The sequence below is a fragment of the Carcharhinus amblyrhynchos genome, chromosome 13, assembly GCF_965287045.1.
Source record: "Carcharhinus amblyrhynchos chromosome 13, sCarAmb.v2.hapA, whole genome shotgun sequence".
NCBI lineage: Eukaryota > Metazoa > Chordata > Chondrichthyes > Carcharhiniformes > Carcharhinidae > Carcharhinus > Carcharhinus amblyrhynchos.
The window spans coordinates 43,955,794-43,978,884 of record NC_137336.1 but is presented as its reverse complement, the minus strand read 5'-3'; the positions used below and the strand labels follow the sequence as shown (position 1 = coordinate 43,978,884).

The 23,091-nt window shown below is 39.2% G+C and overlaps 1 protein-coding gene across 1 annotated transcript in view; it reads left to right on the top strand.

The window, feature by feature from the left end:
* The window catches only part of LOC145351506 (histamine H2 receptor-like), a 29,571-nt gene extending 8,495 nt beyond the window's left edge, over positions 1-21,076 (top strand). The window contains exon 3 of the mRNA XM_080201105.1: positions 20,660-21,076. Within this exon, the coding sequence (XP_080057231.1) occupies positions 20,660-20,816 (157 nt within the window). The 3' untranslated portion in view covers positions 20,817-21,076. The remainder of the gene's footprint in view (positions 1-20,659) is intronic.
* The last annotated feature ends 2,015 nt before the right edge of the window (positions 21,077-23,091 follow it).

The following is a 23,091-nucleotide window of genomic DNA, read 5'->3' as shown; positions in this document are numbered from 1 at the left end:
TCCCCATTACAAAGTCTGCTTTAACAGTTAACATTTTTGCCTAAATGCCAAATGAGTCTTCTAGACTTCATATAAAAAAAGTCCAAGCAGAGTTAATATCCTTATTTGTTTAGTGCTGAAGCCTCTACTGATCTGTGGCGTGATACATTGGAAGGTATGTGAAAGGTTAAAGTTTCAATGCCTTACTTTTAATATAGAAAAAGATATTTTAGGCTTTTAGAAGTGGTTCATTTTTCACAAGGATCACAAGTGCAATGAGTACTATAGCATGTAAGCATTGGTTTACTTAGGCAAAAGTGAAGCCAAGCGTGCGTGTGCTCATCACATGCCACAGACCACAAAACCACTTCGGTTTGAAAGAAAACTAAATTTGAAACTTCAGCTTGTAACCTAGAGAACACACTGACAGTAATTTGCATGACCTGTAAATCTCTTCTAGGGAAATAGATGTAAGTTCTCAGAAATGAAACATACTTCCAGATCAGATTATTTCTGATTGAATTAGATGCAGTCTTGTTTTTATGCCAAAACATTAGCTATTACCTCAGAAAATCAGCTCCTGCTATACCAAAAGGCTGTCCCCACATCCCTCACCAGCTACCTTTTTACACAGCTCTAGGCTGTTTGCAGTAGGTGGTTGTAGGTCAATGGGTACCGACCCAACCTCTGGGCCAGAGGCTCTAGATTCAAGTCTTACTCTGGGATTTGACTGCTATTGAAGATGCTGCAATGTAGCCACACAAGTTGATGTCAGCCTGTAAGTCCTTCCAACATGCCCTTTAGCAGATGGTAACAGCACGAGAATTTCCTCATCTGCTATACTGCAGAAAGCAACAGCAAACCAATACACACTTCACCAAGCATAGTCATGGAACAGTCCATGGTCACCAGTGCCTTCTTAGGGAAGGATATGAGGAGGAGGGGGAAAGCCTGTGCTAAATGATAGCTGCGTTTGGACTGATGGCTGGTTGAGAATTACTATACCTACTTGTGCAAAAAAAGGGTTTCTAAGAATAAATTATTAGTCAAAAAAGTAGGGGGTTGACTTTTCTGAAAGTAATATTTTGGAAAGCTTGAAATCCGCCCTCTCCCATCATCTCAACTATCACAGATTTGCCAGGTCAGAAAGGAACTGTTCCCTCAAACACACTGCAAAAGTAGTGCAAATGAAGCATTAATATGCACAGTCACAAGGAGCTGAACAGCCATCTCCAATGCTATGCTATTCTAGGATTCTATCAACCAGGTTTGCACTTAGGGTAAGTTTGGCTTCAGTGGCGAGTGGGTGGTAAGTATAAAAAATTTTGGATTGATTTGGTCAAAAGTTGGGTGTTGACTTGTACACCATTACTTAAATGTACATTGCATTTAAATAGGGGGAAGTGGGGATCAGGCTCTTGAATTTGATGATTAACCATGATTATAATGAATGGCAGAGAAGGCTCAAAGGGCCTAATGGCCTACTCCTGCTTCTAATTTCTGTTTCTATGTAGTTCCTAACTCAATTCAGTTAGATATTGATCTAAAGAAGATTCAAAGCTGGGTTTGAACCTAGATTTGAAGGTGAAAAGGGCTAATGGCTTACTTTATTCTCAAATAAGGTCCCAGTAGATATACAAGTTACCCAGTTTGTGTTTGAACAGAATAGGGTACAAGTGGCAAAACTGCGTCTTTACAGTTTGGAGAGCGTCAATACTTGTATAAATATATATCCAATTGGCCTCCCAATTTTTATACAGTTTAATTCACAGGCAATGGGTAGGATTTTCCAGCCTTGTCTACCACTGGGATCGTCTGGTTCTCATCGAAAGGCAGTGGACTCTTGGATGGTCGGTTGCATCTCCCTTGGCTGGTCCTGTCACACCCAAGTTCAAAAATCCCAGCCACTGAGTTTTTTTCAATATTGTTTGTGGGGATTCTGTTTATTTAAAATGAATCTGCATCTTCAACTAAACTGTATTTGTATAGCACCTTCACATACAATGCAGTTCAATCATTGATTTTTGGGGGAAATGGCAGTCATTTTCTGCAGATTATATAAATATTAACACAATTAGTGAGTAAGCAGTTAATCTAAGTTTTTGATGGTGTTGGTTAACGATACTTTCTTTGAAAAAGTACTGGCATAATTTCACCTTTGAAACCCACTTGAACATGTCTGAAGGACAGTATCACCAATAATACAACACGTACAGCACTGAATGGAGTGTTATTACGTGTTACATCTTGGATTGTGTCTTGAATTCACAAGATGACTATACTGTGTTAACCTAGCTGAATGGCATTATTATACTTAAATGCATATGGTTTCCCAATGCCTAAGCATTGGGAATATGACAGCCATGGCAGTGAGCAGGAATGTTCTTCCAAACTGTTAGCCCTTCAAGTTCTATTTGAAATTCATCCTAGATTTCAGTGTTGAAATATTGGACTCAAAGAGTAACAAGAAGGAAGAGATCAATAAACTGTCCTTGAGGTTTGAACTATTGTCAAAGTTCAAAGGACATTTAGAATTAGAAATTTCTTTTGGCAATTTTGGCGGAGGAGATTTGATAGAAGCGTTCAAAGGCATGAGGAGTCTAGACAGAGTAACACAATGCAACTGTCTCTGTTGGAAGAAGGGCTGAGAACCAGCGAACACTGACTTAAGATGAAGGGCAAAAGAACCAAAGATGATATGAGGGAAAACATCCTTCTGTAGTGAATGGTTAGAACCTTGAATGTATGGTCGAGATGGTTTAGTTGTGGTTTTCAAAAGAGAAAGAGGAGAAAAAAACTTGCAAGGCGGGGGAAAAGGACTGGTGACTATGGCTATCTGAATGAGCAAGCTAACATGGGTCTGAATGGTCTCCTTCTGTGCTGTGTCCATTCTAAAATTTTATGGTTCTACAATGAACTGAATTATTAATCTTATTGAATTTATAGTGCCTTGAACTGACTCTAATTTTAGCTGCGGCAGTAAGCCATGTAATATAAACTGGATAAGCCATACGGCTTGCTAGATGGATGCATGTCAACAGGTTAGCAAAAGGCATCCTGTAATACATAGGCTTAGTACTTTAGGTGGGTAAATAATCCATTAAGTAGCGTTCATTTTGTTCACACAGAAAGATCTTAATCTCGTTCCTGATAGCAAGATGTTTTCACTTAGATTAAAAAGGGTGAGAGTGAAGGTCAGAGAGATGAATAGGAGAGGGAAAGAATGGTATGTAACATGAGGAGACTTAGGTACAGAGCGTACACCTCCTGTATTAATGGTTATACTGTTAAAAATGCATGTAGAAATGTAAGCTGCTAATTTTGATTTGATTTGATTTATTATTGTCACATGTATTAGCATACAGTGAAAAGTATTGTTTCCTGCTCGCTATACAGACAAAGCATAGCATTCATAGAGAAGGAAACAAGAGAGTGCAGAATGTAGTGTTACAGTCATAGCTAGGGTATAAAGAATGATCAACTTAATGCAAGATAGGTCCATTTTGGGAAGTAGGTTATGCATATGATGTAAACAATATGAAGGTGAGAAGCTATCATTATAATATTAGATTGAAATTGATAGGTGGTGGCCAAGTAATTCAGTGGATTGAACGCTTCATGGCCAACTATCGCATCTTCACATTTAAGAGATGCTTGTCATGCAAAAGCTTGTGTTCTTCTCCTGGGTGAATTTTGTTTGTTTTCAACCAAGCCACTAGATGGAGTTGTATACGATAGAGAGATGTTCCGGGAGGGGGAAACCAGATACATCCCCATAGAATTATGCCTCCAGCCAACTAATTGCAGAACTGCAGCAAATCCTGAAAGAAAATTATGGACAAGTTTTCAGCACAGACCATCTCAGCTGGAGGAAAAAATGGAAAGTGGTGAGTGCTATCAAAGGGACAAAAAGAAAGAATTATTTAAATCAATTATTTGCAATATTTTTCATGTATATTAGGATATTGGTGTTTGGTGTGATAGAATAAGATGGGTCTTTGTTCACTTCTAGCTTTTTTTTTCATTTTATCAATATCATGTGGAGGGTACCCCTGCACCAATTGCCCTAACTTAGGGGTATTTGTCACGTATAAGCCTGAAACATGAATATTGATAAGTTCATTGACAATTTGCACCGGTATAGCGGAGTCCAAGTTTCACTCATTTGATATCCATACATGGAGGGGTTGATTCCTCATATGACGCCATTCATCGATAAGGCAGTGGTTGAAGTTGACTCATTGTTTACCCACTGTACTTTGTTGAAGGTTTGAACTACTTTTTGTGATTACGCTTCATTGAAGTATTTTTAGTCAACTTGCCATGTACTTGGAGAGATCAGTGATCCTGGGGGAGTCGGGGTGGGAGTAGGAGGGAAAGGTTAGTGGCTGCTCTGTGGAGTTAACCCAGCAGTATTTAATTATGGTGGTGATGAGGAACATGCGGTTTTGGCAGGAGGGTTGCAGAGGCAATACAAAATATTTTTATAAACATTTACCTGAAGCATTTTGCACAACACATGTCCTGCTTTTTGTGATGTGGGTATGCCGGCGTTGGACTGGCGTAAACACAGTAAAAAGTCTGACAACACCAGGTTTTAGTCCAACCTATTTATTTGATAATATACTCGCAAGCTTTCGGGTTAGCCCCTTCGTCAGGTGAATGTCACCTGACGAAGGGGCTAACCCGAAAGCTTGCAAGTATATTATCAAATAAATAGGTTGGACTAAAACCTGGTGCTGTCAGACTTTTTACTGCTTTTTGTGTACAGGACTTCTACCTGGACAATTTTCCATATTCCCGGATAGATGTCAGTGTTGTAACAGTACTGAACAGTAAAATTAAATCGGGATACTGTGTGCATCATTGGACACTGATTATCCTAGGCTAATGAGGCTTTTACCTGCTCTAATTGGAAGTGCAAAGTAATAATACTGTTCTAGTATTGTGGTAGTAGATTTTGGTGAAACTGTAGGCAGTACAATGTTATTGGTGTTACCATTAGAGTGCTCCAAAGAAAAACTGGAACAAGGATGAGATAAATGAATACTTTCCTATGGCAACAAGATAATTTTTTGTACTGTCACAGTACAAAAAAGGGCTCTTTGAAGGTTTAAGGCTGTATTAATGTTTTCCCCCATTAGCTATCTACTCTAATATTACTTTCTTACTCACTGTTCATAACCCTTTTAATGAAATTCAAAAACTGTTTCAATTCCCTTTAAAATGTGCCTATGGACTCAACTTCTCTATTTTAGAGAATTTCATGTTCGAATGACCTGCATGTGATTATGATAAGTGTACACATCCTTGTTAATAACTTGATGATCAATTCAAACAATCTATCATTATTTTTATCTTAGCAGTAACTGGCAGAGCACATCAACATTTCATTGTAGAAACCGCCTACATGGATTATGTGGGTGTCACTGGCTACACCAATATTTATAGCCCATCCTTAATTGTCCTTCAGAAGGTGAGTTGCCTTCTTGAACTGTTGCAGTCCATGTGGTATAAGTGCACTCACACAATGCTATTGGGTACAGGATTCCTAGTCCCTGACCTGCTCTTGTAGCCACAGTATTTATATGGCTAGTCCAGTGCAGTTTCTGGTCAATGGTAACATCAGGATGTTGATAGTGGGGGTTTCAGTAATAGTAATGCCATTGAATGTCAAGGGGTGAAGATTGGATTCTCTGTTGTTATAGGTGATCATTGCCTTGTATGGTGCAAATGTTACTTGCCACTTGTCAGCTTAAGCCTGGATATTGTCCAGGTCTAGCTGCATTTGAAAAAAGACTGCTTCAGTATTTGAGGAGTCACGAATATTGTGAGTCACTGAATATTGTGTAATCACCAGCGAACATCCCCACTTCTGACATTATGGTGGAAGGAAAGTCATTTATGAAGCAGCTGAACATGGTCAGGTCTAGGAAATTACCTGTACAGTGATGTCCTGGAACTGAGATGATTGACCTCCAACAATCACAATCATTTTCCTTTGTACTAAGTGTGACTCAAATCAGTGGAGAGTTTTCTCTCTGACCCACATTGACTCCATTTTTGCTCGGACTCCTGGATGCCACACTCAGTCAAAAGCTGTCTTGAATTCAAAGACAGTCACTCTCATCTCACCTCTGTCATTCAGCTCCTTTAACCATGTTTGAACCAAGGTTGTAATGAAGTCAGGACCCTGAGTGACAAACTGAGTGTCCGTGAGCAGGTTATTGATAAGCTGCTTGACAACATTATTGATGACCTCGTCCATTACTTTAGTGATGATCAAGGGTTGACTGACAGACCAGTAATTACCCAGGTTGGATTTGACCTGTTTTTTGTACACAGGACATCTACCTGGACAAATTCCTGAGTAGATGCCAGTGTTGTAAAGGTACTGAAACAGCTTGGCTGGGGCTGCGGCAATTTCTGGAACACATGTCCCAGTGCTATTGCCAGAATACTGCCAGGGCCCATTGCCAGTGCCTTCAGCAGTTTCTTTCACATGAAATGAATTGAATTTGCTGAAGACTAACAGCTGTGAGGTTGTGGACTCCTGGAAGAGGCCGAGATGGATCAGCTACTTGACATTTCTTACAGAAGATTGTTGCAAATGCTTCAGGCTTACCTTCTGCACTGATGTACTGGGCTCCTCCATCATTGAAGACAGAAATGTTTGTTGAGCCTCTTCCTCTAGTGTGTTGCTTAATTGTCCATTCACAACTGGATGTGACAGGACTGCAAAGCTTAGACCTGATCCATTGCTGTGGAATCACTTAGCTCCATCTGCTGCTAATGCTGTTTGGCACAAAAATAGTCCTGTGTTGTAGCTTTACCAAGTTGGCAACTCATTTTGGGATTCCTGGTGTTATTAATCATTGAACAGGAGTTGATCCCCTGTCTAGCTGATAATGGTGGGGCATATGCCAGACCATGAGGATTCAGACAACGGTTGACTATAATTCTGCTGCTGGCCACAGCGCTTCATTGTTGCCCCATCTAGAGTTGCTAATTCTATTCAAAACTTATCCCAGTTAGCACGCTGGAAGTGCCACACAACATAACAGAAGGTATCCTCAATGAGAAGATGGGACCTTATATCTGCAAGGACTGTGCAGTGATCAGTGCTACCAATACTTTCATGAGCATCACAACATCTATGGCAGGCAGGTTGTTTTCCCCTTGTTAGTTCCCTTGCCACCGGCCACAGAGCCAGTCTAGCAGCTATGCCTTGAGGTCCCCCACCCAGAGCACTGCTTCCTCCAAGTGATGCTCAACACGGATGAGTACTGATTCATCAGTTGAGGAGCAGCAGTGAGTGGTAATCAGGGGATTTCCTTGCCCTCTGATTAGCAAAGGGTCGCCCCCTTCTTCTGAAGAATGCATTTTAAAAAGATTGCCCACAGCTGCCTGACTGCCCAAACCAAATATTTTATGGTGTGGGCAATGTACTATCAGTTATTTGACTTGCTAACAAGCCTAATCAACCCTTTGATTGTCTATTTAAGTATGGTGAATGGGCTCCCTCACCCTGTATTATAGGGGTGAGCTCACCTGACGAAGGAGCAGCGCTCTAAAAGCTAATGGCATCTGCTACCAAATAAACCTGTTGGACTTTAACTTGATGTTGTGAGACTACTTACTGTATAGGGGTAAGCTCAGGGATGGTTGGGAAAGCGGTGAGCCTGCAGAAAACACACCCATGGGGCCAATTAAAAAGTAGCCCTAGTCTACATTGAGTTAGTTGATTGCAGTCAGTACCTGAGTAAGGATGGTAGACCTGACCTCAGTATTCTATGTTTGGAGTAGGGGAAAAAAATCTGCTAGTTTCTCCTTTTGACTGTGAGATTGCATGTCCAATTTATATGGTTGTAAAGTATTTGGAGCCAGTTTCATTTAAAGAATTTAGCCCCATGAAAATTTGTTTGCATATAATGCAACTTAAACATTTAGAATTTTTTAATTGAAAATGTTTCTATTTTTTAAGCCTTAGACAAAAATATTTAGTCATGATTTTGAAATTTGTCCAGTCTAAAGAAGACAAAATTTTTTATTAAAAACATGTGATCATAATTTGTTTACAGGACGAAAGCTCTAAAAATGCATCGTTAGAAATTAAAAAAACACAAATTATTTGTACAGCAGCTGTAAATGATGCTGTGAATCTGAGGTAGCAGGCTCAATTTGCAATGGGGAGTTAGGAACCAGACACAGAGAAACATGCCCAGTACTGATGCCCCACCTGAGCTGTGTCACTATAATGGCATGATTTTTTTAAGTGGCCTAACTGATCAGGAGGAGAAATTAATGCTCAGATAGAGATTCTGAGCAATTCCAGCAGCAAATGTGAGCCTGACTCCAGCGGCAAATGCATTTGGCAGTCATATTGAATGCTGCTGCTGCCATACCACTCTGAGTAAGCAACTCCTTGGAAGTGGAGGGAGGAGGACAAATTCCTTGCAAGGCAAGTTAGACTCACAGACTTGTTTAAAGGATCACAAGAAATAATGTTGATTGGGCCCCACAACGAACCCAACAATTGGGCACTGACATGCACAAGACCGGTCGGGCTCGCTAAGGAGAGTGTGACAACCACAATGTGTAGGAAAGATCTAGTGAGCAAGAATGTGATAAAGCCTACTTAATTGACCTACATTTTCTCAACCAATTATATTAAAAGATAGGGGAAATAAACAGGAAAAGATTGAGAAAAGTTCATTTATTAATCAGTGTCACGAGTAGGCTTACGTTAATACTGCAATGTGCTGGGACGTTTGCTGTTTGTAATCTATATAAATAATTTGCAGAAAAATATAACTGATTTGATTAGTAAGTTTGCGGATGACAGAAAGGTTGGTGGATTTGCAGTTAGCAATGAGGACCATCAGAAGAGACAGCAGGATATAGATCGGTTGGAGACTTGGGCAGAGAAATGGCAGATGGAGTTGATTCTGGACAAATGTGAGATAATTCCTTTAGGAAGGTCTAATACAGATAGGAAATATATAGTAGATGGCAGAACCTTTAAGCGTATTGATAGACAGAAGGATCTGGTGTGCAGGTACATGTCACTGAAAGTGGCAACACAGGTGGAGAAGGTAGTCAAGAAGACATACGGCATGCATCAGCCGGGGCATTGAGTTAAAATTGACAAGTCATGTTGCAACTCTATAGAATCTTAGTCAGGTCGCACTTGGAATATGGTGTTCAATTCTAGTCATCACACTACCAGAAAAATATGGAGGTTTTGGAGAGGGTACAGAAAAGATTTACCAGGATGTTTCCAGGGCATTAGCTATGAGGAGAGGTTGGAGAAGCTTGATTTGTTCTCACTGGAATGATGGAGGTTAAGAGGCATTCTGATAGAAGTCTACAAGGTTATGAGGGCATGGACAGGGTGGATAGTCAGAAGCTTTTTTCCAGGGTGGAAGAGTCAATTACTAGGGGGTACAGGTTTAAGGTGCGAGGAGCAAGGTTTACAGAAGATGTACAAGGCAAATCTTTTACACAGAGGGTGGTGGGTGCCTGGAACTCGCTGCTGGGGAGGTAGTGGAAGCAGTCATGATAGTGACTTTTAAGGGCATCTTGATAAATACATGAGTAGGATGGGAATAAAGGGATATGGTTCCCAGAAGGGTAGGGGGTTTTTATTCAGTCAGGCAGCATGGTCAGTTCAGGCGTGGAGGGCCAAAGGGCCCAGTCGTGTGCTGTAATTTTCTTTGTTCTTTGAAGTTACTGCGAAAAATCCCCTAGAACATGAATTAAACAAAATGAATCCAATGATATATCAGGTATGGAACAAAGTAAAGCAAGGAAGAGAAACGAGTTTATAGAATAAAAGAGACATTTTAAAAATTTTCCTGAAAAATTCAAATCCTGAAGGGATAAACCTCACACTTGTCGTAATTTTCATTGGCAGAGTTGCTGATTAGCAAAAAGTATCAATTAACATGTCATTAAAAGGATGATATACATTACTAATTAATAGCCCACATATCTGTGAATGCTTTATTTCATATCTACTGCCCAAATGCAGCAAACTTACGACATTTGATACATACAGTGATGAGACAGGTAATGAGACAGACCCTGCCTGTGATGCTAATGAAGGAGTAATGCAGCACAGAAAGCAACCATTGGATAGTCAAAGTTAATCACGCTTCTGCTTCTTGCCTGAAATCGCTGTACCATTATCCACAAATATCAGAGAGCACAATCAACCTTGCCATTATTTAGAAAACTAATTCTGGCTCATTTTAAGTCTTCATTCTCAATCCTTTAAGAATGATCATTGTGCAAATTTCAAGTGTTTGAGTGAAAGTGTTGGAAGATTCTTTCTTTGGTCTCTGCAGTTGCAAAATGAAATGATATCAGTTGAATCTCACAGTAAAGTCATATCATTCAGTGACATCTTAACAGAAATAGTCCATTGCTTTTCCCATGGACTAATTTCTGGATAGAATTGTTTCAGCAGGAATTGTTTGGCCTTTCATATGGTAGTTATGCATGATATTACCATCCCTATGTTCACTAGGTAGAAATAGTAAAATATTACAAGTTCAACTATAATAGGCTGGATTTTCAATCGCAGCCAACAGCAGGCATGGAGTGAGAGTGAATTTTGAAATTGTACTCCTGGAGGAGATCATCTTGAGATCCTGCCAGCTCCTTTGTGGATTTGCAAATCAAAACAGGAGGAAGGACCAGGGACTGCATCTAACACCAATTAAGAATGAAACCTGAAATAGGCAAAGCAAAATGTTTGTTGTTCAAATACTTGTAAAAACAATCACTGATCCAAATTCATAAAGTGAATCACTTTGTAAAGTGACTTACTGGCACAGCTTGTGCCCATTTAAGCATCTGTACATTTGTGTGTGTAATATATATCAGTGAAAGGGACTTTGAACAGATAAAAAAAAACTGGTATTCAATTGTGAGATATTAAATTACCAGGATAGAAAATTGAACTTTTATTTCACTTCAGAAATGTCCGTTTTTGGCAACATGAAACAAAATTGTGAACAAATTTATGTTCAAGAATGTAACCAATTCCCACAGTGCTGGTAATTTCAAGCAATAGGAATTATATAAAAAATGAGAAATAATTCTTATTGCTGGAAATCTGAAATATAGCCCAAAATGCTGCAAACACACAGCAGAAGCAGTATAATGAATATACTGCTTCAACTTTCTTTCATAATTCCATCTTTGACGGCCTGCAGCAATATAACCTTATATTAATCTTAACAAAACAGGGATAGCAGAAAAGCCGGTTTAAGAATTTCTGCGGAGCTTTACCAGATTTAACTCTTCCTCTAATCAAACTCACTTTCGCAAAATAAATTCAGCCTAATTTAAGCATCATCATTAGCACCAGGTAGCCCCCCAGCCTGATCTCAACAAAGTCAGTTTTGTCCAAAGTTACATTTATTTAGCGACACTGATGATGAGAGGACCAGTAAAGTTGTCAAAGGAAGTGTAAAGAAATAGATTTTGGTAGCAGCAACGTTTTAAAGACTGCTGATTTGCTAATAAAAGAAAAGTGATCACTTGTAACCATAAAGTTTGCATGAGCTGGGCAGATACCATGTAATAAACATGTCAGATTTTAGACGGAGCATTTACTTTTAACTGAGGGCACTGAAATACTGTACTAACAATGCAAGAAAGATCAATATTTCATTACTTTGTGTTTGTTGTAAATCTGGACTTCTATGTGCAAACCATGCATTAATTATTAATCACATTAAGATCATCATTTACTAGTATAGATTATTAGTGGTTGACCACATTTGAGTTTGCAATGAAAGTATCTGCACAGTAAGTATCTAATGTATTATAAACTTTATCAATAATTAATTTGAAATCTAATATAGATATAAATTGGCACGTATAGTAGCAACACGTTTAAAAGTCTTAAATCGCCACCCAAACTGATTCTGCTTCTGATTCTAGACAATTTTGGTTGTACAATCTAGGGGCAAAATGTGTAGTGAATCGAATGTTATATGAATGGATAATACATTTTGTTTTTTGTTCCTCTGAAAGCATTGAAGTACGTGTTGGATAATTGTAATAGAATAAGGAAAGAAAGGGAAAAAGAACCTTCATTCATATATCTTTCATAAATTCAATTTTGAATTCAAGTCTTTATTGTCTTGTATAAGAATCGACTTTCAACAACCAACTGAAATTTTTTCTCAAATTCTTATGAAATTAGATTGAATGAATTTTTCAAGCAGAGACTTGGGATGGGATGGGATAAAAAAAATGTCAGAAATGCGCAACAGGTCTGACAGTGTCTGTAGAGGGAGAAACAGCTAACATCTCAGATAGATGGTGCCTCAGCAGTTGTCATTTGGATGCTAACACGTTCCAAGACAAACAGGGGTGGCAGCAAAACTGGAAAGAGAGGTATCAGAGCTATAGGAAAGTCAGCAAGAATGCCAGGAGAGGCAACAATAGGAAAGTGAGAAAGAACGGTAGGAGAGGCAGTGACAGGAATTTTAGAGAGAATGACAATGACAGGAATGTCAGAGAGGCAATGCAACTAACAGATAGGTTTGGCAGCAAATAAAGGGAGAAAATAACACCTGAATTAGGTATCAAAAATGCATTAACCTACAATTTTAATAAGAAGGTATTGGAAACCTAGTGTATGACTGGAAAGCAGAGGAATCAACAGGCATGTGGAAGTCTTTTCACAATTACATAAGATCCAGTGACCAGTGAATGAAGATTACTATAAAGCGAAAAAGAACAAGAACTGACCCTATACGTACCAGATGAGACAGAAACAGGAACACCATTTTAGTACATCTAACTTCCAGTTATATCAGATTTTTATCTGTTCATGTAGCCCCAGTAATGAGCTACGATTGGGATTCAAGACTGCAATTTTTCGGCTGAGATTTGTTTGTGCTACAGTAATTGCAGCAGTCACAATAAACATTCAACACTGAGCCATGTGCAGGTTGCATATTGCAAGGTAAAATCAATTTTTCATACAGTAGAAATAGATGGAAGAAATACATATCAGTATTTTAACTCAAATTATATTAGAGCTTTAAACAAGTATGTTATTTATCCTTTCAAATGTGTGATAGATGCATTTTGCTACTATTATTTAGAGCAGGATTTCTGGTAACACGGTGGGTAGCTTAAATCAGGAAATTTGCTAGCTTGGCCTGTTTCTGAGCTGTAATTTTCTATGGTTCTATTTTTTTTTCTATGGTTCTATAACCAGGCCAGAGCATGGCTTCTGACTGAGTTAAGAATTTAGGATTGAACTTCTGTCCAGAGGGCACTTCACGCATTGAAATCTCAATCAGGGTGGCACGGTGGCCAGCACTGTGAGGTTAGCGTAAAGGAAAGACTTACATTTCTAGAACACCCTGCCTCTCAGCACCAGGGACCCGAGTTTGATCCTGGCCTTCAGTCACTGTCTGTGTGGAATTTGCACGTTCTCCACATGTCTGCATGGGTTTCCTCCGGGTGCTCCAGTTTCCTCCCACTGTCCACAAATGTGCAGGTTAGGTGGATTGACCATGCTAAATTGCCTGTAGTGTCAGAGGGACTAGCTAGAGTAAATGCATGGGGTTATGGGGATAGTGCCTGGGTGGGATTGTGGTTGGTGCAGACTCGATGGGCTGAATGGTCTCCTTCTGCGCTGTACGGTTCTATGGTTTAATTTTAATGATAAGGGTTGAGGAATAAATCCTGGCTGAAATGCTGTGGAGACCTTCGCTACTTTTTTTGAAACAGCCCCTCTGCACCTCAGAAGTTGTATATTTTATTTGACTGACAAAAACTATTAAGGTGCAACCTGTCTCCCAAATGTCCTTTATATAATTCCATGCTTCCCTGCGACAGAGATATTTTTAAATTTTCTCCCCCCACCCACTCTTCAAAAGTTCTCACGAATTGCAATATACCCATCCACTGTTTTGACCAATAACTTGCCCCTGCACCCACCATCTGGAGATTGCTGTCAAATTAATGAAACTCATCCAAAGCTTTAAATCATTCAGTTGGACTCAGAATCCCATCCTGACATAATTGTAGCTTTTGAAACTCAGTCAAGCATTCATGACATAATAATAAAGAACAAAGAACAACACAGCACAGGAAACAGGCCCTTCGGCCCAACAAGCCCGCGCCACCATTTTAACATTGTGAGTGCCCTCTTCTACCTATGACCTTTGTCTACGCCTACTGGACTCCACAATAAAGGAACCATAACCAGATTGAGGGAAGACTAATGTAGGGACAATTTGTTAACATGAATCAGCCTAAGAGCACGTTTTTGGGGTGTGGGAGGAAACCAGAGCACCTGGAGAAAACCCACGCAAGCACGGGGAGAATATGCAAACTCCCACAGACACTGGCCCAAATCCATGTATCTGCACAGCAAACAGTGATAGTCACTGAGCTGTCAAGTTGCCCGTCAGCTGGTCCAGTTTAAGCGTACACTAACGACGTGAAGAACTAGGCAACTCTCGAAGCAACATCCAAGAGCAGCCCTCGCACGACCCATCGCGTTTATGCCCCTTGTTGGACAACAAGGCGGACTGAATCACCTGTGGATTAAAAGAAAAGACATCAATAAACATGCACAACTTATACCGACATTCACAGAATCCCCAGAAGCTCAGGAGTAGGGCAAGTGAGCCATAAAATATGTTGGAAGGTCCATAGGAATCAATTGATTCCCAGGAACGTCCCAAGGCTCTTGATCTTTATTTAGAACAATCTCCTGTATCCCTCCATCTCTAGTCCTCTCGTGTGCCTAAGTAAACCTTAAACAACTCTAGTGTGCCTGCCTCCACCACCCTACTTGGCAGTGCATTCCAGGCCCCTACAACCCTCTGTGTGAAAAACCTCCCTCTAACATCCGAATTATACCTCGCCCCCCCTCACCCTAAGCCCGTGGCCCCTCGTAATTTTTGGATCCAAACTTGGAAAAAGCTTACCATTGTTCACTCTATCTATACCCTTCATAATCCTATACACCTCTATTAGATCTCCCCTCATTCCCCGTCTTTCTAAGGAGAACAGCCTCAATTTGCCCGATCTCTCCTCATAGCTCAGTCCTATAAGCCATGAGAATGTCAATCAAGGTCTCTGTTGAGACGGCACAAATAGATGGTAATTTTTTTTCAAACCTACATCAGGTGACCTATAAATCAAAGTAATCCAGTAAAGGGTTATGTATTAATTCACGCTGACAGCTTAAACTGGCTCATGTTTAAAGAGTAGGGAATATTAAAAAAACACTTACACTTTAGATCATCAAACTTAAACAGACCTTATCCTCCCTTCAAGTGTCTTCATATCTACTCTACACTACAGTTTAAGGCCCTCAACAAGCACAATGGGATCTGTTTGATCTCAGCATTGCATTCAGTTTACCCTTCTGACTTTGAATGTTCCTTCTGTGTGAATCAGGCCTTGCTCCCATCCACTTGCCTACAAAAATAATCCTGTTTGAAATGAGAGCAGGACCTCTGCATCTGGGTCCAGCTGCCATTTTTAAATGTCTCCAGACACAGCCCAATTCTGCAAAAATCCATCCATTAGCCTTCTGCCAACAAAATTTGGGAGCAATTTGCTTAATGTACTTTTTTTTTAAACTTAGGCTTCTCAAGCTAAAGATAGCTTACAGCCGTAATTTTCTGATGGGATTCTTGACTGTTAATTGTACCCATGCTGCCACAAATAACAGACAGTAAATTCTTAAAATCAATAAACAATCAGGTTAAACTGAACAGGCATACAGGGAATAATTTGCAAAATAGTAAGTGTTTTTCAACTATTTAATTGACTGTATATTCTCTGAGCAGTGTCAGTTGGCAGTAATCAGTTCATTTCATAGCACGATATAGAGAGCGATCTGAAGGAATGATTCAATATTCCATTGAACAACCATGGGAGAAACCCACTAGAAACATAGGATATACTCCAAATAGCAAAACCAATTAAAAGGCACAGTTCTCTGTTTCATTATCCTGGATATTCAGTGAAATTGATCTCACAGCTAGAGACAAAATTCTTTGACCTCACCTGTGGCTGGGATTCTCCGGTTCCGTGATAGTGAATGGTGATTTGGCTGAGCGCCAAATTCTTTGTTTTAGCTGGCAATGATGGCAGGGTATTGGAGCATTCCAGCCAGAATAAACTCCTGAATATATGAGGAATTGTAGTGATAGAAAAGAGCCAAAACATAAGGAGCCAGCCAACCTAACCTCGATGGTCAGCTTATTATTGGGAAAAAATTCTGGGGTACAGCAATAATCATTATTTAGAAAGATAGGGATTCATCAAGGACATTAAGGGAAGCAATGAGAGCACTGTGTGCAGATTTGGCCCCTTTACCTTAGGAAGAATATTATTTCCGTAGAGGGAGTGTTCCAGTATGGTGAGATTGTCCTTTGAAGAGGGATTGGGGAAAGTAGGCCTGTATTCTCTAAAGTTTTGAAGAATGAGAAGTGATGTCATTGAAACCTTCAAGGTACTTAAAGCGTCAGACAGTGTAGATGTGGGTGAGATGTTTCTCCTGGTTGGGGAGTCTAAAGCCAGAGAACACAATTTCAAAATAAAGGAGAAACCATTGAGGTCTGAGATGAAGAGAATTCTTTTCTTCACTGTTGTGAGTCTTTAGAATTCTGTTCCACAGTGGACTGTGAAAGCTCAGTCATTGAATATGTTTAATGCAGAGATTGACAGTTTGCTAAATACCAATAAGATAAAGAGGGGATAGTGTGGGGAAAAGGCATTGGGGCTGTGATCGTACTGAATGTTGGCGTAGGTGTGACGGGCAGAGTGGCCTACTTCTGCTTTTATCTTCTTGTGTTTCCATAGGAGCTCTGGATAGTTTAACATCAGCATTCTCCTCACTTAGAGTAGAAAACACAGACTAAAAGCAATGGGGACAATGAATGCAGGGAAGTGTGAAGTGAAAATAATTCAATCCTCACAATTTGCATCCTGTCTATAGTTTCTGTGGATGTAGACACAAGACTTCCCCTACACATACATTGCACCAAGTTTGGTTTTACAATGTATACAGAGTATAATTAGGGTTGCCAACTCTGGATGGAGATATTCCTGGAGGCTTCATCACATGACTTCCTTCCTCCATCTGCATCATCCACAATCTCCCAGCATTGGTCATCTAGCTCGCGAATCTTAATGGGGCTCTGTCTTCTGTCAGACGGACAAAAAGCAGAATCTTCATTGCCCAATTGGATGGTCCATAACTGCCATTCAAAAAGCCAATTCTCCCATCTCCAAGATAATAATAGTACATAAGCAGAAGTGTTCAAAAGTAATAAAACATTTTTTTATTACCCTTTGATTTTTCTTCAAGATTGTTAAAAACAGTAATCCAGAGATGTAATTCCTAGAAACTTCAGGCCAGTCCAAGGTCAAAATGTTACCATCGTTCACATTGGCAGGATTTTCCCATCCTGCTGCAGTGAATGGAGAATTGTCTGGATGCAAAATTCTCTGACCTCACTACAAGGGGAGCATGGCATGCACAGCCGCTAATGTTGTGTCCCTCAAGTTTTGACTTCCCTACATTCAAGAGGAGTGAAACACAGATTTAAGAAATAGTCCCCAAGTTCTCGTCCCGAGTAAGATAATGATGTCCTAGGAGAAGATGTGATGAGTTTTTAAGCCCAGATTTAGGGCTAAAACTAGCATTGTGGACTGTTTGTCTAAGAATCCAATGGTTTCCATAATGAGCAATCAATATAGAACACCAGTCCTACACCCTGGTTCAAAGATCAATATCTCTCTCTTTATCGTTGACTGGAGGCGTCTCAGATCAATTCTTGTGCCTAATTATAGGTGCCACACCTTAGAAAGGATGTCAAGGCCACCAAAAGGATGAGAAGAGGGAATTTACTGGAACGGCATTCTGGAGTTATTCAGAGACTGGAGAAACTGGGATTAATTTCTTTAAAATAGAGAAGGTCAAGGGAAGATTGAATAGAGGTGTTCAGAATTATGAGAGCTCAGATGGAGTAGATAGGAAGAAACTGTCCCTGTCAGCAAGAGGATCAATAACTAAATGATGCGGATTTAAAATAATCGGCAAAAGAACAAGCGTTAAAAAAAAGCTTTTTGTTTAAATATCTTTTTTTAACTAACCTGGAATGCATTGACTGACAGGGTGATGGAAGCAGATTTGATAACTTTATAATGGGAAATAGATATAAAGGAAAAGTGTGCAGGGTTGTGGGGGAGAAGCTGAGAGAACCAGACAAGAAACTCTTTCGAAGAGCTGGCACATGTATAGTGGCCAAGTGACCTCCTTCTGCACTATAACAATTTATGATTTATAGGTCATATCTGACTGCTCTTGAATGAATTTTTTGATGAGGTAACAAGGAGGTAACAAGGAGGTCAGTGACTGTTGCTGGCTAGATGCAGCCCACGCACATGTCAGTAAGGGTGTCTGCAAAGTAAAAGTCCATGGGGTCCAAGGGGAATTGGCAAGTTGGATCCAAAATTGGCTTGTGGCAGAAGCATATGAACATCTGAAAGCAAGGATATTTTTGTGACTAGAACAATTCCAATTAATTCAGTGGGAGTCAGTAATAGATCTCCTGTTTTTTTGTGGTAGCTATCAATGATTTAAACTTAAATGTGGCAAATGGAATTCAAATTGAAGAGGCGTGAAATAATTTGTTTGGGAGGAGTGCAATGACTAAATTGAGAAGTGCCGAGGAACAGAAATAGCTTAGGTGATCATTACAGGAAGGATTTGATTGCAGTAAGAAGAATACAGAGGAGATTTATGAGTTGCCAGGACTGGAAAGGTTTTGCCATGAAGAAAGACTGGATAGGACTTTTTTTGTGAGCAGAGAAGGCTGAGAGGAAACTTAATTAAGTTGTATAATTTCATGAAAAGCCTAGATAGTGTCATTAGGAAGGACCTATCTCCATTAAAGAGAGATGAATAGCAGAGGGCATAGATTTAAAGTAATGGATAAAAAGATTAGAGAGGAGATAAGAATCAGTCTTTTCTTCCAGCAGGTGGTAGGATCTGGAACTCACTGCCTGCATAGTGGCAGAAATCCTCATTACATTTAAAAAAAGTACTGGATATGTACTTCAAGTGCCGTAAGTGGCAAGGCTACATACCAAGATCTAGAAACTAAAATTGTGCTGGATTGCTGTTCTTTTTGTTAACAGAGGCAGATGGGCTGAATACCCTGCCCTCTGTTCTTTTAGCTGCTTTGCTTCTCATTGACCACAACAAACATGTGCATTCAAAATCACCCAGCCATTTGGTACATCTGTCCAAAGTGGAATTCTTTCCATCATTACCAAACTGATAATTTGGTTCAAATTATCAGTAATTCTGGCTTCTTGAAAATAATACACTGAAAAAAAAGTCTTCACATTTATCTTTGAAAGAAACACAGACGGACTTAACTCATGCAATACCTAAGGGTTGCCTAGATGTAAGCATTAAAATTTGTTTTGTGGTACCTTTTGTGCAACATACACCATCAAGTTCTTGAGAAACTCTTGGTAGAATATTACTTTTAGGCAGACTAAAATTGAAATATCACACTTTTTATGAAAGCAAAACATCTGTATGTCAATCTAATTCTTTCCTGTCATATTGATTTGAAAAAAAAATGACGTGCACAACAATACAGTATTTTCCAAGCTTCTCTATAATGCAACACATCACTTTTTGATGTTAAACTTATTCCACAGATGAAATCTAGTTGGAGAAAAGAGTAGTCAGCATAGTAAGTTAAACAGCAATTTTATAAGGGGTACTCAGTTATCATTACTAACTTGGCACTGGGATTGTTTCAAAAGAATGTCATTAGTACTCTGTCAAAATATTTCTGCATTCGTACCAACAAACAGAACTGTACTAGCGATAGAAAATTAGCGCTAGTTAGGCAATGTAAGGACCCTTTTAATGATACAATTTATGGTCCTGTGTTATCTCTCGGCCCTAGTTGAGTGATATTCTCACTACTGCAGGTAGTAAATTATTCCTGAAAGCTATAACATTTTAAATTATAATTTTTGCTTTCTTACTTTTCTTTTTTATTTTTTCTTTCGCTCTCTCCTAATCCAATCTTTCCTTCTCTTTATCTCTCTATTTGTATCTACTTTGACTGTAATTCATTCTATTTCATTCTCTAACATTTGTCTGTTTCTTTACTAATCCTGAAATTGGATTAGGGGTTAAGGAAATGGACAGTTGCTTCTGTTTTTCACCGAGTTCTGAGATTCCCTTCTGGTCTTGCTGTGCCGCTATCAACTTGCACTTCCAGTTATTGGTGGTGCAACTTTTTTTTGGCTCAAAGGGTGAGGAAATGTTGTAACTAACCATATTCTGGGAAATTCCAGGCCAGCATAATTAATTGTTGACTGCTTGCATAAAGCAAAGCAGTGCTGGTAAGCAGCATAAGTCACTGATGTCACAATCTCCTACAGTTTCAATGCCATGATATTGATAAGCATCACAAATGCGTATGGCTATGATGTGAGTGTGCAGGAAATTCAGGACTATATGCTAATGTTATGTCAGTATCACCTCTTGTATTTGTTTGATTTCATGTTTTTGTTTCATTGTTATTTAATGCACATCGCTGAAAGATATATTGTATCCTTTACCATTGCATCCCATTTGTTTCCTCAGAAGTCATGTCATTTCCTGTGGAAGGTCAGCAGAAATGATCTCTTACTGCAGAGACTTGTGGCTGACAAAGGTCAGGCTGATGAAAGACTTGTGGAGTCCTGAATTTGAAGAGATGGAGGTGGAACCAATGACACCCCAAAGGATTGTTGGACCTTGAGCACTGATCTACCATGTCTTTAATTTACACTGTTTTTTTTATAGACAATGAATGTGCAATATTGATTAGCCTACTAAAAACCACCTTGATGCAATTGTTCTGTAATGTGTGTTTTGGAAGTTGTTTGTTTAAAAAAAGGTGGAAGTTTTAAAGTTTACATGTGAAACCAAAAGTTATTCCTTAAACCTGCTTTCATATTATGTTGCTCCAATTGAATTATTGCTGATATTGATATTTATAACTGATGTGGTTGACATATCAAAAGCATCTGATGAACCAGAATAAACTATTTATCAGCATATAACTTTTATCAGTATTTGTATCTTTGGGCAATTTCTTTAATTCGATCTAACTGTGCAATAAATTTTCTGTTCACTCTGAAGGCATAAGACCATAAGATATAGGAGCAGAAGTATGTCATTCAGCCTATTGAGTCTGCTCTTCCATCCAATGATCATGATTGATCTGATATGATAATTCTCAACTCTGCTATCCTGTCTTATCCCCATAACTGTTGATTCCCTAACCAATTAAAACTCTGTCTCTATCAGCCTTGAACATACTAAATGGCCCAGCCTCTGCAGCTCTCTGCGGTAAAGAATTCCTTAGATTCACTATCCTCTGATAGAAGAAAGTCCTTCTCATTTCTGTCTTAAATTGGGAGGCCCCCTTAATCTGAGATTATGCCCTATGGTCCTAGACTCTCTCACAAGGGGAAACAACCTCCCAGCATTTGCCTTGTCAAGCCCCCTGAAAATCCTATATGCCTCAATAAGGTTGCCTCTCGTCTTTTCTAAATTCCAATGAGTACAGGCCCAACCTACTTAACTTCTCTTCATAAGAAAATCCTTCCATACTGGGATTAAACTGAACATCCGCTGGTCTGCCTCCAACGTCAGCATATCTTTCATTAGATAAGGAGAACAAAAGTGTTCACAGTATTTCAGGTGTGGTCTAACTAGTGCCTTGTATAGTTTTAACAAGACTTTCCTATTCTTGTATCCATTCTCTTTGACATAAAGGCCAACATTCTATTTGCCTTCCTTACGACCTGCTGAACTTGCATGCTAGCAATCTTATTGAGGCATATAGGATTTTCAGGGAGCTTGACAAGGCAAATGCTGAGAGGTAGTGGGAGAGTCAAGGACCAGAGGGCATAATCTCAGAGTCACCCATTTAAGACAGAGATGAGGAGGAATTTCTTCCCTTAGAGGATACTGAATCTAAAGAATTCTTTACCGTGACTTATACACTCAAACTTTCAAATCCTTCTGTACTGCAGCTTTCCGCTGTCTTTCTCTATTTAAGTAATATTCAACTCTTTATTCTTCCTACCAAAGTGTATAACTTCACATTTTCCTACATTATATTCCATTTGCCAAGTTTTTATCCACTCACGTAACCATGCACTTAGCATGAACTCAAAATGGTGGAAAAACTAATAAGATTTTTCTTACTTCTCTTTTTCTGTATCTATATGAGTTGACCCAATTAAGGTATACTGGAATCGTCGAGTTATAAAAGTGAATCACAACGCCATGAGCCAGATTGTGTGCTAATAAAACAGCTGCAATACTGCTATGAACACATCCCAAATGGAACCAATATTAACTATCACTGTGTCCTTGTGTACAGAGGTACTGTTTCATTTGTAATATAGAAAACTGCACAAAATCAGGATACAATGCAAGGAAATCGAGAATGAAATAACAACTGACATCTGATGCACTAAACAAAAATTTAAAAAAAGGTGAAAGTGACAGTGAAAGTCTAGTGCCAAGATGAAGAATGATACAGGCCCATTCATGTCATTCAGAGCAATTATGTGGAACTTGGAGCTCCATTGGAAAAAATATACAAAAGCCTGAGGATATGTATCAACAGACTCAACACCACCTTCTTCCAACCTGCCATCAGTCTTTTGAATGCACTTACCTCGTATTAAGTTGATCTTTCTCTACATCTTAGCTCTGACTGTAATACTACATTCTACACTCTCTCCTTTCCTTCTCTATGTACAGTACGCTTTGTGTAGCATGCAAGAAACAATGCTTTTCACGATATACTGTTATACATAATCTAAACACCTTCCAAGCATTCCACTTTTATGAGACTAACAAGGACAGTAATTCAATTATTTTTTTATTTGACACTTCTAGTATCAATCAAACATAAATTGTTGCAACTCATTAACTCTTGACTGAATTTTAACCCTAACTGAACATCAACTTTAATTCTTAAACTGCACTTTAACTGAACACAATTTTAACTTAAC